The sequence below is a fragment of the Armigeres subalbatus genome, chromosome 2 (assembly GCF_024139115.2).
Source record: "Armigeres subalbatus isolate Guangzhou_Male chromosome 2, GZ_Asu_2, whole genome shotgun sequence".
NCBI lineage: Eukaryota > Metazoa > Arthropoda > Insecta > Diptera > Culicidae > Armigeres > Armigeres subalbatus.
In genome coordinates this window covers 230,680,156-230,696,107 of record NC_085140.1, presented here as the reverse complement: position 1 = coordinate 230,696,107, position 15,952 = coordinate 230,680,156, and the positions used below count along the sequence as shown (strand labels likewise).

Here is a 15,952-nt window from a genome sequence, read left to right as displayed (position 1 = left end):
TGCAAACGAAATGTCAACCTCGTTTGTGACCTTAGACGGATTGGAGCAGGGTGATGCACTTTCGAATTTATTGTTCAACATTGCACTCGAAGGCGCTATTAGGAGATATGGCGAGCAGAGGAACGGTACTATCATCACACAGTAGCGTATGCTCCTGGGATTTGCGGACAACATCGACCTTATTGGAATCGATCGCAGAGCAGTAGTGGAGGCTTTTGTCCCACTGAAGAGGTAAGAATAGGCTTAATCATCAACTCTACCAAGACAAAGTACATGATGGCAGGTAGAGATAGGGGAAGACCTAGTGGTGTTGGTGCTGAGGTAGTGCTTGACGGGGATGTGTTTGAAGTTGTTGAAGAATTTGTTTATCTTGGAACGCTTGTGACATATGACAATGACGTTTCCCGTGAAGTGAAAAGACGTATTGCTGCTGCGAATAGGGGCTTTTACGGATTACGTAGCCAGCTTAGGTCCCGCAATATGCAGACGAAAACGAAATTTGCTCTATACAACATTCTGATTCTAAAAGAGACGGACCGGAGAGCTTTCAAGGTTTTCGAGCGAAAAGTGCTGCGTACAATACTCGGACGGAAACTAGAAAATGATGTGAGACGCAGACGCATGAATCATAAGCTGTATCAAGTATACAAAGAAGAGAATATTGTGAATCGTCTAAAATACGGCAGACTTTAGTGGGATAGTTACTTAGTGTGAATGTCGGAAGAAAGAATAGCGAAAAAATATTCAACAGAGAACCAGATAGGGGCCGGCGACTTCGTGGAAGGCCACGATCACGCTGGCTGCACGCGGTGGAATCGGACCTGGGGACCCTGAACGTTCGGGGAAACTGGAGGAACATCGCCCTAGACCGACGATTATGGAGCTCTGAAAAACGCCTGAAAAACTCTGAAAAATGATTCTCATATGAAACTGAAAATCCCTTAATCCTAAAATAAAGTAAATATAAGAAAGAAGGTTGAAGGTAAAAAAGAGTAGAATATTGAAGAAAGTTCCTTTACTTTCTTCAATATTCTATTCTTCTAAAAGTATGTGGAGGAAGGAAGAGGAAAAATGAAAAGGGAAGAATGAAGAAGAAGTAAAATCAAAAAAAGTAAGATAAAAGAAAAAACGGAGTTCTAGTCTGGAGAGAACGAAAAAAAAAGAATGAGAAATAATATGAAAACTTATATGTGAATATGTACTATGTACGAATATGTACTGAATATGTACGAAGATAATAATTTGAAAAATGTATTGGAGGTAACCACTTTCCCTTCGGTGGGACATGTACATTTTCACATATGAGTTTTCATAACATTGTAAATGTATGTCCATGTTTGATTGAACTGAATCTGAGTTGCGTGCTCTTGCCTACGCAATGCGGTCGGGTCTGAGCTTGACGACCGACTGGCAAATAGCTCACACAACCTCACTTGATCAGTACAGTTGCTGATGAAGAATGTGTGTAGCCGCCAGACATTCTAAATACTCACGCTCCTCTAATGTGAATGTGTACAGTACACATGTGGAAGTGTTCGCTTGACAAATGGATTACGAGTGATTTGACTATGCGTCCAATTTGGGAATCTCGAGCTCATTCAGTAGCCGCAAGATTGCGAAGGCCGACGGAGGTCCTTCGTAGCTTAGTTGGTTAAAGCACCAGTCTAGCGTACTGTAGGGGCGTGGGTTCAAGTCCCACCAAAGGGAAAGTGGTTACCTTCAATACATTTTCCAAATAAAATATTTTCCACATAACGTACATATTCACATATGAGTTTTCACAACATTGTAAATTAATGTCCAAGTCGGGTGCCAATCAAACTGGCAATTCCTAGCAAGGCCGGGTACATACAGCTAGTACTACATATTTACTTTAAGACTTTCGTCTTAATTTTATTATGTGGAAAACGATACTGAAGACCGAAAACATCTATTTTGATGGGGAGATATTTATGAAATATGAAAAAATATTTACTGCCTATCTGTAAGAATCGAACCCATACTTTGTAGTACGCCAGACGGCTACGGTAAACTTGATGATACCCTCATTAGGTTATCCCAGCGGTTATGTGATAGATACGGTCCAACCCCCTACGGCAATTATTGGGTCAATCGCACTAATCCATCCGTCACCTGAAGACGACTTTTCCGAAAAATCGAAAACAAAAAAAGTAGATAAAACATACTGTTTTTAGGGACACCCTAATCCAAGTTGATAAAATGGCACTAAATTAGCCAACTTAATAGCTACAGAAAACATTTTTTAGCACAATTTATTGGAATAAGCTGCGCAACTTTTTTTTTTATTTAAGGTGTTAACAAAGTTCATCACTTAGCTGCGCAACAACTTTGTGGAACATTATACAAAAAAATCTTTTTTATACGATTTTTTTACCTGTCGTATTTTTGATCGTACGGCTTTAATTTACTATCAAAATTTATGCAACATGTTCCAAAAAATCCTAAATAATTCAAAGAAAAATCAAATGGTAAATATTGTGCTATGAATATTTTAGATGAGTGCAAAACTGGAAAAATGTAAATCGTGTGTGTAAAAGAGAATTCTGTGTAGACCAGTATAATATTTTTTATTTATATTTTGAAATTGGGCCATTCAAATTTTTTAAAACACCATAATCAGGGCTGACAATAGTCATCGTCATAGCACGAAATGCCGCAGTAGCGACGAGTTGCAGTGTCTTCATTGCTACTCTACACATCGTCAATGACGCGCACTACGTTAGCTTTCGTCGTGTAACCAAATCGTCATGACGACATCGAAGAACGAAGACTTCATACTGTTATTCTTCAAGCGGCAGCTGCCGTGCGAAGATTTTTACTAATCCTTTGTAATAATGAATTTGAAGCAACGTATGAAAGCGTTATGAATGTTATCGATACATTTATGTTACCAAAGTTCCTACTATTTGTTTATTTGAGACGCTATTATTTTTTTAACCAGTCCGTCTATAATGACGTGCAATCAATTGTGTGAAGAAGTGACGACGAAAATCGTCATAACTTTTGGCTGCGCGACTATCGTCGTGGTACGCATGTAGCGCGAAGAAAACGAATAGGTGTTGCGTCGAACAATGTGATGACGAAGACTAAATTTTTTTCGCTTTCTTCATACGACGAGAATGACTATTGTCAGCCCTGACCATAATGATGGCCTTATTTCTTCTTCTTCTTCTTATTGGCATTACATCCCCACACTGGGACAGAGCCGCCTCGCAGCTTAGTGTTCATTGAGCACTTCCACAGTTATTAACTGCGAGGTTTCTAAGCCAGGTTACCATTTTTGCATTCGTATATCATGAGGCTAGCACGATGATACTTTTATGCCCAGGGAAGTCGAGACAATTTCCAATCCGAAAATTGCCTAGACCGGCTCCGGGAATCGAACCCAGCCACTCTCAGCATGGTCTTGCTTTGTAGCTGCGCGTCTTACCGCACTGCCCTTACTATTCCGAACAATTTTGTAGAACAATACTTTTTCCTAAAAAATATAATTTTGACGTAAAATTCACCTTTCCGTGTAAATCTGTATCCTTGACCATAGTGCATTGTTTCTTATTGAAATTGGACCAGATCAGAATATGTAATCAAAAGTTATGGCCAAAATATGTTTTTTTTTATCAAAATACACGCAAAATTCACTCAAGTTCTTGCAGTTTATCTTATGCACGAGAAAGGTACTAACATCACTAAGTGGATCAATCAGGGTTTTTGGGGGTGTACGATGGTTTTGAGTTGTTTTAAGAGGACAACAATGACTAGAAACATGTTTCAGTCGATTCGAGACCAACTATCGAAAAGGGCCCAATATTTTGACAAAATAACAAGAATAAATCGGGAAGAACATATTTCGTAGATGAATATTGATTTTTGGGTTCATATGCTGCACACCAGTGTTGGTAAAAACTCAAATTCTCAAATCTCATCCACGATTCAAATCAAGCGCGAGGTAAGCCTCACCCGACTCATGGCCCAGAGAATCGTCCATGATTCGACTCGCGATTTGCATCATTGTGTAATTTTTGTGTGTTCTTCTTTGTTAAATTCATCGGAATAACTTTCTGTGCTTAAAACAATGGAAATAAAATCCATACCTAAACATAAAATACGCTACGATTGAGTATTGACACTTTTTGGAGCGAAATAATTTTTCGGCGAATGAGCGAAACGATGCGATTCTGCGTGAAAAACTCATGCGCGATGCTCTCCATACAGAATCGCAAGCGAGTCAGCTCGCGCATGAGGCTTCGGTGAGTGAGATTTGAGCATTGTTCTACCAACACTGATGCACACTAAGAATAAAAAAAAGTATGCGCAGATTTTTTTTTCAGAATCTAAGATGTTTTAAAATTTATTGTACCATTCCCAAATCACTATTCTGTATCAAAATCTTCACTAACAAAATGTTCTTCAACTAAGTCAACTGCTTTTATAAGATCCTCTAATGCATTATATTCATTGGCATCGTCTTTCTAGCAATATTGCGAATCGTCAATAATCATTAAGAATCTAAAAACAAATGCACTCGCGTTTCAAAAGGACACCCCATTCGAAACGCTCAACTGTCATCTATCTATCTATCTATATCTATATATCTATATCTATATATATATAAAACTCAATGTTTGTATGTTTGTATGTATGTTCCAGCATAACTTCTGAACCCATTGACCGATTTCAACCAAATTTGGAACACACATTCTTCATTTTAAGGAAACGACGATAGGAGGGTGAGGCATGCTGTTTGGAAAAGGGGGAGGGTATGGGGGGAGGGGTATTGTTTAGTTATCGATCAACTATTAGTTATTAGTTTAATTTGTAGTTAGTGTCCACTACCAGAGAAGTCCCTAGGACTTCCTTGGTGTGGGGGTCAGCGGAGGGTAAAAAAAAAACTCAGTTTTTTTTAACTCAAAACGGCTACGCAGTCTTTAAGGATTAAAACAAGATTTATATTTGTCCAACGTTTCGACACGGGGTTGGTGTCTTCATCAGGGGAAACTATAATTAATTGGGTAATGAGTTGTGTGTTATACATATTTGTTAAAATTTGACTTACAATATTATGTTTGTTCCTTGTCTAATGTTTAGTCTTACATGGACAAATATATATTTTGTTTTAATCCTTAAAGACTGCGTAGCCGTTTTGAGTTAAAATAACAATAAACAGTCGATCATTCGAAAGTATAAAAAACTCAGTGTAACTTCTGACCCCTAGGCCTATTTCAACCAAATTTGGAACACACATTCTTTATCTTCAGGAGACGACAATGGGATGGCAAAGCATGCTGTTTAGAAAAGGGGGAGGGTGTGGGGGGAGGTGTATCGCTTAGTTATTGATCAACTCAGTGTAACTTTTGAACCCCTTGGCCGATTTCAACCAAATTTGGAACACACATTCTTCATGTTAAGGAGACGACGATAGTGTGGTTGGGGATGCTTTTTGGAAAAGGGGGAGGGTGTGGGGGGAGATGTATGGCTAAGTTATCGATCATCTCAGTGTATCTTCTGAACCCCTTGGCCGATTTCAACCAAATTTGGAACACACATTCTTAATCTTAAGGAGACGACGATAGGGGGATTAGGGATGCTCTTTGGAAAAGGGGGAGTGTGTGGGTGGAGGGGTATTGCTTAGTTATCGATCAACTTCTGAGCCCCTAGGCCGATTTCAACCAAATTTGGAACACACATTCTTTATCTTAAGGAGACAACAATGGGTGGGCAAAGCATGCTGTTTAGAAAAGAGGGAGGGTGTGGGGGAGGTGTATCGCTTAGTTATTGATCAACTCAGTGTAACTTTTGAACCCCTTGGCCGATTTCAACCAAATTTGGAACACACATTCTTCATGTTAAGGAGACGACGATAGTGTGGCTGGGGATGCTCTTTGGAAAAGGAGGAGGGTGTGGGGGGAGGGGTATTGCTTAGTTATTGATCAACTCAGTGTATCTTCTGAACCCCTTGGCCGATTTCAACCAAATTTGGAACACACATTCTTCATGTTAAGGAAACGACGATTGCATGCTCTTCGGAAAAAAGGGGGAGGGTGTGCGGGGAGGGGTATTGCTTAATTATCGATCAACTCAGTGTATCTTCTGAACCCCTTGGCCGATTTCAACCAAATTTGGAACACACATTCTTTATCTTAAGGAGACGACGATTGCATGCTCTTCGGAAAAAGGGGGAGGGTGTGCGGGGAGGGGTATTGCTTAGTTATCTATCAACTCAGTATAACTTCTAAACCCCTTGGCCGATTTCAACCAAATTTGGAACACATATTCTTCATGGTAAGGAGGCGACGATTGTGTGGTCGGGAATGCTCTTTGGAAAAGAGGGAGGATATGGGAGGAGGAGTATTGCTTAGCAATCGATCAACTCAATGTAAGTCTTGAACCCCATGACCGATTTGAACCAAATTTGTTTCAAATATTGTCTGTCCTAAGGAAACGATTTGAGTGGATAGGGGTAGGTCATTTTATTTTCATTTTGTAAACACGTATTCTCTACCCAAAGGAAACTATTATAGACAGGCTGGGAGGGACTTTTGGAATGCGGGAGGTTATTGGGGTTGCTATTGTTCAGAAAACGTTTAAAATCCGTCTTATTTAGTTCATCCGAAGTTCTTTGACATTGTACAATGTTCCGAAAACAAATTGCCCGAATTTATCAAAAATACCAAGACCTCGACAATAACATATTCCCGATAATAACATTCTCCGAAAAATTACTTTAACGAAAACGATATTTCCCGAAAACTAACTTACTAAAACTTACCGATACACATATCCAAGAATATGTCATTTCCCTGAATAAAGCTGGCCATTGACATAACACTATTTGGCCTAAGGTCATTCGACATGAAGGCATTTGGGATAATTATGAACAGCATCAGTAAAATCTTTCATAGAAAGCATGCATTTGGGTATAAAGCAGTGGTAATTGCTACCCTTCATCGGAATCATGGTTTGCCCAGTGAAAAGCAATGAATAATGTGTGTTTCGTCCAGGGTGGGACGACCCTACGTTGTGTTATTTTTTGATATGTTATTCCGGGCGACGAATGAAGGAAACTACTTCTTCAACTGAACTTCTGATTTATTGCCTCCGAGAGGCAGCGTGCCAGCTCGGAGGTTACTTTCAAGACACTGTATAAGACATTAAATTCAGAGTCGCCTTTTATAGGCGACTCTTAGTACGGAACAATATACAAATTATTGGGGACGTGCGCACAAACATTCAAATTTTAAATCTAATTAGATTTGCAACGCGCCAAACGCTACGTATATAACGCAAGCAGTTGGCGCGAAGCAATAGAACAAAACGATCACACAATTGAACGACAACTGCACGCACGCTTCTCTCCTTGGCTGAACCACGCTACGATGATGTGATGCGATCGAACAATGTGTTTCCTTCTGAATGGTGGATGTGACTACTTCTTTAAATGTAGGCATTTGCCCGGAATAACGCAATGGTGGGTGTGATCCTTTTTTTTTTTTTTAATATGCGTTTGCTCGGAATAATGCATCGGTTGAGGTTTTTCCTTCTTTAGAAATAGACGTTTGCTCGGAATGTGGCTATTCAAACCCACGATCCCTTTTTTCAGTCAGTGCTTCGCAGCAAAGCTGGAATAACAAAATTGACCGTTGTGCGCGACTTCCGTTTAAAATGGGGTGCCCATGAAAACACGATTGTATTTAGTTATGGACTCTGGGACGCTTGTTCCTAAACCTTTAATAATATCAGGTAAATCCTGTGTTTAAAAAAGCTTGAAGATCCACTTTTATTTTCGACGAGGTTCCTTCGATGGTTTCAATTGGAAGAGTATGCATTTCATTGCAGCTATAACTTTGTAGGGCGGAATCTCATGCATTACTCCCTATTCATAATATCATAATGATATATGAAATTTCGGTTTTTTATGTCTTATATATGAAAAAATTATAAGTGAAAGTTGATTTTCCGAATAATGTCCTCATAGTATGATACGAGATAATGAGGCCTGTATAGTCTGAGATTTCATCATATTTTCTGAATAACAGGTTTCAACTAGTTAAAACCACCTTTATGTTTTAAATTATGTTTGCAATATTACTGGATTGTTTGAAAATTGTCCGAAAATTAATGAAATTCAATACTTACGCAGCTGTTCGCGCGGATATTCCATCGAATGTGTTGGTGCACGCGTTGCACTTCTACTGCGATGATGTCCACCCCCAGCTGGACTGATGGGCTCATCCATGTCCCTGTAGTATGGACTACCCATGGCTGTAACGGAATTATGATGGAGATAAGATTGCAGATGATAGTTTAATGAAGAAGTTTGATTGGCGGCTGATAGTGCGTTGAAAATATGTGTGGGGTAAACAAATCGGAAACATTGATGAACTGATGGATATTTATCTCGACAGCTAAAAAATCAAAATACAATTGAAGGCTTAGCACCGTTTATCTATCGCAACATGGAAAAATGGAAAATGTCTAGATGTGCACAAAGGTAGGAGGAGGCAAAATCAGATAGTGAGCCAAACAAAAAATGACCATACTTCCACAAAACGATACATCAGAGTGTTTTTATCTTTCGTAGTGTTATATGTATATATAATCGATATTGACAGGATGGTAGATAGAGAAAACACATGTATCTACAAGCTATGGAACATACTGTATGACTGTATGCAACAACTATATGTGACATGAACGAAAGACTAATAGGTATTGTGTACTGCAGATAATGTCTCAAAATAGGAACAGCAGAAAAATGCTCTGGCAAAAATAGTCGCCCGAGCCGGGAGAGGAAACATTGCAAAAAGTTACTGAAAATAGCTCAATCTCGAATGCAGGTCATTTTTTATTTTCTTTGGTTGCATGTATCGTCATATATAAATATACTTTAATCAAACCATGTAACATTAAAATGCAAAGGATCATACGCGTTTAAAGTAAATGATATTGTAAGAAAACGAAATTTCAAAAGTTACTCCAAAATATTTGATAGCTTTACATAATCGAGAAAAGGTTTTGGTTTTCTTAGTCATGGATAAAGCTAGATTTGACTTCGATTGTAAATTAAGTATCACCTAAAGGACTTCCTCGGGCTCCGTAGTCTCTTGAAGGCGACCTATCGACGGTTGGTAACTCGGTTAAACGTCTGCTTGGGCGACCGGGGCTTCTAGTTCCTGTATTGACTGTTTGACCTGAGCTGTAGGCTTCACGAGACATAATATGCCGCGAATAATCCGCGGTCTACGTCGGATTAGAGTGTGGGGTTGTGTGAATTGCAGGGGTTCGATGTTGGTGTAGATTTGGTAGGCAAGTGGTTTTTTAAAAGATGTGACAAATGTGGTTTAGATGGTGCACATTTGATGTGACCAAAGCAAAGAGACGTTTTTTTGCGAAGGTGTGATTTTATGTGATTTCAGTGGTGGCGTTGGAATTAGTGGATTTAGTGACGGTTGTGTTTCGTTAGGTGTGGAATAAGAAGAAGAAAGAAATGGGAAATGATCATTAATTTCGACTATGAAATAATATATGGCGGAATCAGGATGATGTTGCTACATTCCATTAAGATGAAAACTGAAAACGTAATAAAGTGCAAGGTCCTCTTGAAATCTGCAATATTTCATGTGCAAAATAGTAAGTGTTGTTGTACAGCTATTAACATTGATAATGGCAATGGCTAACCTATCTAAAATGTTTGTGAAGATAATTGAATTGCACAATGCTTCATGAAGTTTGTTTTTCATCTCTAACACAAAGTCAACTTCCTTTAATTTGAATTGAACTGTGTTATACAATAAAGAAATTATTATCCTATGGTTCTGCAAAACCGAGGTAACAATGCATGGACTCTTTCTAACCATTTATCTTTAGTTAGCTTTCTCGGATTTCAGTCCGGGTAAAGGTTGCCATCGAAAATGATTATATCGACAGTTTCGTGCAATACTGACACTTAACAATTTTAATTTTGGGATTTTAATGGTAAAACACTGAAAACAGACTATTTTTTTGGAATGTTCGCATACATCCTCAAATGTATCGATTTTTTTCGCGTTTTTGCTGAAACACACATTTCTATAGCTGACCAACAATAACTATAATCAATAAGATAAAAGAAAAGAAAAAATATAAGTGTTGCTTGAAGTTCAACGCTTTTAACAATTATGTGGAAATGCTAATAATATCTTCCAAGCTTAGACGTACATGTTCATGTTAGAATTAGAGGCGAAAGTAGGGGTGACTGGGTAGACTTGATAACCTTTTCTCATTCCCGATGTATCTCTGCCAAAAATAAACAAATTTACGTGTTTTTCGAATTGAGAAACATATTGCCGCTCTGGGAAACATATCTTTCAACTTTATTGATGTGCAACAGTATGTAAATATAATACCAACTTGATACACAATCGATTTTTTGAAGTGCTGTCAAAATTCGAGTTTCATTCGTGGGGAATTGTTTGATAAAAGTAGAAAAGTACTTTCTGATTTTTCAAATAATTTTCCTTGCTATTCAAAAACGATTTTTGTCATGGAATTCAATAGTGCGTGCAATCTTAGACTTTGGGGAAACTTGATCCCCTTTTTATAATATCTTCTCAATGAATAATGTTTCAACCCAACCATCCATTAAATTTGTCTAATCTACAACAAATTAATATCTTTTAAAATTTTATATTGCCAAATTTGTGTATGGATGACTAATGCGGGAAGTGTTCCAATATTGAGTTAACAATTTAAAATCTAAATATCCTAAAATAGTGAAGGGATTTTAGCATTTTTATCAATACAGATCAGATTGTAGCTATATGGAAAGTTTTGTGCTGAGAAAAAATTGGAAGCATTTGATCGACTTTATGAAAAGTTGTTCAAATATTACGTGGCCATTAAAAAGATTTCTAGGATCTCGCTTCAAAAATACAAGCCACAAATCGGCCATCAAATCGGTTATATGAAAAGTTGCAAAATACAGTAATTCATGTGTAGACTGTCAAACAATTAAAAAAAATTCTCCACTTTTATCAAACTAAAGCAGGCGTGTTTCGACTCGTAGAAAAAGTGACTTGAAAAGACTTATATCGACACTTATCACTTGTTGCTTCGTTTCGTTTTCAAAGCATAGCGAAAATTATATTTTAATACATGGATTAAAAAAATTGAAGCAGTTTAAGCATCTACAGTAGGGTGGACCACACCTATATGAAAAAAATTCCAACTTATTTTTTCGGGACGTAAACCCCCTAAAAAAATTGAAGCAGTTTAAGCATCTACAACAGTAGGGTGGACCACAACTAGATGAAAAAAATTCAAACTTATTTTTTTCGGGACGTAAACCCCCTGAATATAAAGTTTTTTGCTCTCAGAAGCTAAGACTGTAAACATTTCAGCAAGATCCGTTAGGTCTAAGTGGTTGCTCAACGAGTATGAAGTTTATATGGAAAAAATTTACTACATATATGAGAAAATGCATACTTTCAACTTTTGTACCTCTAGGTGGCGCTGTATTCATTCCATCCCGCACATTCATTATTGCGAAGAGGCTGCAGAAAACCTCGAGCGATTTTGTCCAAAAAAATAACAAAGTTATAATATGTAGAATAAACATTCGTTTTTCAGCTGGAGGAAAAGGCGCCGTCCAGCTATTCTACATGCAGAATCGATCGGATCGATGTACTTTGATTTACTTGGTTTATTCGATTCAAGTTTTGAAATTGACTGAAATTAATGATATTGGGGCTCACTACCTTCTCCGATCGAATTAGTACGCGAATTTATTGGATGGAGCGTGAATCATAGTGATCTCGGGGGAATAAATTGTTTTTCCCCGCTTTTTTCATTTTGGTATGACTTCTTTGTTTTTTGACTAAATCACTCGCGGTTTTCGGGAGCATCTTCGTAATAATGTAAAAATAGTAAATGTCACTAATGAGCGGGGTTGAATGATTACAGCGCCACTTAGAGGTAGATAAGTGGAAAGTATGATTTTTTTTCGAAGCTATGACAAAAGGCCGAAAGGACAAAAGGTCGAAAGACAAAAGGTCTAAAGACAAAAGGACGGAATGACAAGAGGTCGAAAGGACAAAGGTCGAAAGGGACAGAAGGTCGAAAAGACAAAAGGTCGAAAGGGATAAAATTTCGAAAGCGACAGAAGGTCGAAAAAGGCAAAAGGTCGAAAGGGACAACAGGTCGATCAAGAACAAGTTGATATCAAGTTGGGTGTTTTTCAAAGGAATTTGTGAAATTCATTTAACTTCAAGTAGAAGTAATATACTTAATCAACGTTGAAGAATGAGTAGTTTTCAAAGAAGGAGTTATTACTATGAAGCAATACTATGAATATCTGGATAGTTTTAAGAGATCAAAAAGATTGTTCATTTAATAAATAAGTATAAATTTATATTAAGCAAGATTGATTCTCTCCGTTTGAGTTGCTTGTCTATTTCAACCTTCCGTTCTTTTCGACCTTTTGTATCTGTCGAGCTTTTGTCACGTTCGACGTTTTGTCCTTCCGGCCTTTTATCCCTTTTGATTTTTTGTCCTTTTCGACCATTTGTCCCTTCGACCTTTTGTCTTTCGACTTTTTGTCTTTCGACCTTTTGTTCTTTCGACCTTTTGTTCTTTCGACCTTTTGTCTATCAACCTTTTGTCCCTAACCCCATTTTATTATATATGTAGTCGATTTTTCCTATATGAACTTCATGCTCGTTGAGCATCCACTCAGACCTAACGGATTTGGCTGAATTTTTTACAGTAGCTTCTGGTAACAAAAAACCTTTTTTTTTATTATACGTCTCAAAAAAATGATTTTGATTTTTTTCATATAAGAGTGGTCCAGCTTATCGTAATCGTTAAAAATTGTTTAATTTAACAAAAAATCAAAAAAGGCGTTCTAAATTTTCAAAATAATGAATTTGAAATATTGCAACATTCTAGAACCACCCTCGCGTCATCAAATTTTCATCACTATGATTCACGGGACTAACAAGTCTTCACTTCTACTCCTCTCCCGCCAACACCGGCTTTTCAGGGGAATCCCAATACAGTGGCCCTTTTGACCATCAACTGGTCCTCCGAAAAGTCCGGAAAACCTGACAAAAGGTTGAAGAGACAAAAGGACCTTAAATATCATCGGATTTAAGTCCTCCTAACGGCTTCCCCGGGAGCATTTGGGGACATCCTGGAGATTAATTAGGGATGAAACGATACCACTAAGATATTGATACTTCTACTTTCAAGTAGTATCGAATAAAAGTATCGATACCACTAAAAAATCGAATTAAAAGTATCGATACCTACTTGTATCATATGAGTACTCATCAATTCGAAGTAAATTTATTTTGTCACTCACCACAAGTAGTCATTCATAATTTATGTTGGATGAAACACTGAATAGTGGAAGGTTTAAGCACTTTCCATTACTATTTGTCCATCGATTTCATAATTAACTTATCTCGATAGTGTGTAAAAAGCGAACACATTTTAGATGTAAGCGAATTGTTATTTAAATAATTATATTTATAGTTTTTTTTAATTCATGTTCATATAGACGTAAAATTATGAATAATTAGAAAACAGCTGCAAATATTTGTGCAGCTCCAATATTACTCAAGATATTTGCCACTACTTTATTGTACCTTTAACAGATACGTATTTTGACCTCAACAGTGAGGCTGTCTTCAGTGCCTCGTACTTGACTCGACTTAGGTACAATAAAGCAGTGGAATTAAATGGAATAGTAAAAACTAGTCTTATGACAAGTAAATACATTCCACTAAAAGCTTAAAATAATGTTCTTAGCAAAAAATAAATACTTGAACGTATTTATTCGATTTAAATACTAACATTTAAAAGATTCTTACGAAAAAATACGAGTGTTTCTATTTAAGTTTATAATATTTAATAGATTTTGAATTGAGTACCCGAGCAGCACACATGTTACACATAGATGACAGTAACTTATATATGACCAGATTCAGTCACAAATAAGTTGCTGCAACCAGATTCGCTTGGTTTGTGCTGCTTGGGTACTCAATTGATTCAACTACTTCAATTCGATACTTACTTGGTATCGGTATAAAAGTATCGATTCCAAAAGTACTTGGTATCGAATCAAAAGTATCGAGTATTTACTCGTATTTACTTGTATCGATTCATCCCTATCCATAATAGAACCGTATTTAGTATAGCTTTATTTTTGTACATCTACAATTGCAATCAATATATCAATTTTCTAAATATAAATATTCAAAAGCGTAATATTCTAACCGAGACCCAACTTATACTTTTTCACCTTTAATGAAATAATTTCTTCTCAAAACAAACAATTTACCCTTTCAAGGAATTGATTGTTTACTCTATAAGAAATCAAAGCTGTAGAAAGTGTTTAACCCCTGTGCAAGCTATAGGATATTAAATAAGTACATTGAATGAAATGTGAATAAAAATTGCGGGAAGGAAATGCGATGAAAGCTGTGATAGTATTAAGCATAAGTTCTTGCAGTCTCTATGTGAATAATGTTTTGTATATGCCAACCATTAGTCGAACTCAATATGTTACCTGCACAAGTGTTAACGGAGTAGGTATTTTCGACCATACGTACGTCATAAAAGTTACGATTAACGATTGAATGAAAGTGCTGCACCTGTAAATTATGATCATGTTTCTTTCACCATTATTTGCTTATTCATGTTTAGTAAAAGTGAAAACTTTGTACAATATTGAATGAATGCTACTTCTAACCAAAAAATGGGATCGTGCTTTATTTTGGAATCATTTTTTTTATTGCGAATGGATTTTCTATGATTTGCTAAGAAAAAAAAAAATCATGCTTCCGAAGATTTTAAAAAGATGTTTCAACCATGAAGGTGCCACTGCCTATTCTCACTTATGCTTAGTCCTCAGATATCTTATGTCATTTTCCTATTACGTTAAGCAGTTGATGAATAATTTTAGCTTGGCTTTGGTTAATTGGCCATTAAAAAGGTGCGTAGAATAGATTCCCTTATTTCCTCTAAATCAAAATAGATTTATTTACTACATATCCCATTTGGCCTAAAAATGACTTCTCTCCGGAAAAATTTATAAATATTCGTAAAATTGTGCACGCTACTGCATCGTGCAAGCATTGAGAAAACAACCTTTTCATCACGATGTATGTATGTAGATAGCAAAACCCTGATAAGGTAACTACTTTCTAATACTGGTAATAAAGGCAAAAGTAGAGCAAATGGTTGGATTCAACGGTAACAGACCCGGCCACGAATAAAGGACAACGATTGGAAAGTCGGAACTTGGAACACACACGATGTGAATTGTCATTGGAGACACTAACGTAGAGATCGGGAGAAACAGTTTATTTCGTCCTAGTCCCGAAGTAAGTATTTCGTTCAGAAGTATTTCGTAGAGAAGTATCATAAATACCCGAGTGGCGAACTTGCTTACAGATGGAAAATCCCTAACAGAACAGCACCCATGTTCCACAAAGATTACTGCAGCTCATTTGTGACCGGGTTCATGTTCAAGTTGCTGCAACCATGTTTGTCTGACTAGTGCTGCTCGGGATGTGCTAATTGATGGACGACATTTGTCGAACGTTCTATATATCAGGTCTTGCAGAGGCCCGAACATTGGCTCGAATCAGTTGCAAAAAATCGGGAGCATCACGAATTCATGAAATAACAGAAAGATGCTTTTTTAATACATATTCAACTTTTGCTAATTTGACGGAGTTGCCATACAATACCGATCTGGACGATCATACAATACTGAATTTGGATCTGGCGTCGTCAACAGATTGTGGGTGAATATCCATAAAACTGTGACTACACCACCGCAAAAAGTGTTAAGCACTGTGACCCAACGAAATGGTTGGTTTGATGAGGAGTACCCAAAAAGACGATAAAACTATTGTCAGAAATCAGATGCTAGTGGCTGATATCCAAT

The 15,952-nt window shown here is 37.2% G+C and overlaps 1 protein-coding gene across 5 annotated transcripts in view; it reads right to left on the bottom strand.

Annotated features, from left to right (window-relative positions):
• The window catches only part of LOC134211868 (trichohyalin), a 122,508-nt gene that overhangs the window by 71,595 nt on the left and 34,961 nt on the right, over positions 1-15,952 (bottom strand). For 3 of the 5 annotated variants that reach the window (XM_062689220.1, XM_062689221.1, XM_062689219.1), the window contains 3 exons: positions 14,567-14,651; positions 9,093-9,258; positions 8,155-8,280 (listed from right to left, as the gene is read on the bottom strand). In XM_062689220.1, the coding sequence (XP_062545204.1) occupies positions 8,155-8,280; positions 9,093-9,258; positions 14,567-14,614 (340 nt within the window). In that variant the 5' untranslated portion in view covers positions 14,615-14,651. The remainder of the gene's footprint in view (positions 1-8,154; positions 8,281-9,092; positions 9,259-14,566; positions 14,652-15,952) is intronic. The other 2 variants (XM_062689222.1, XM_062689223.1) reach the window with 2 other exon arrangements.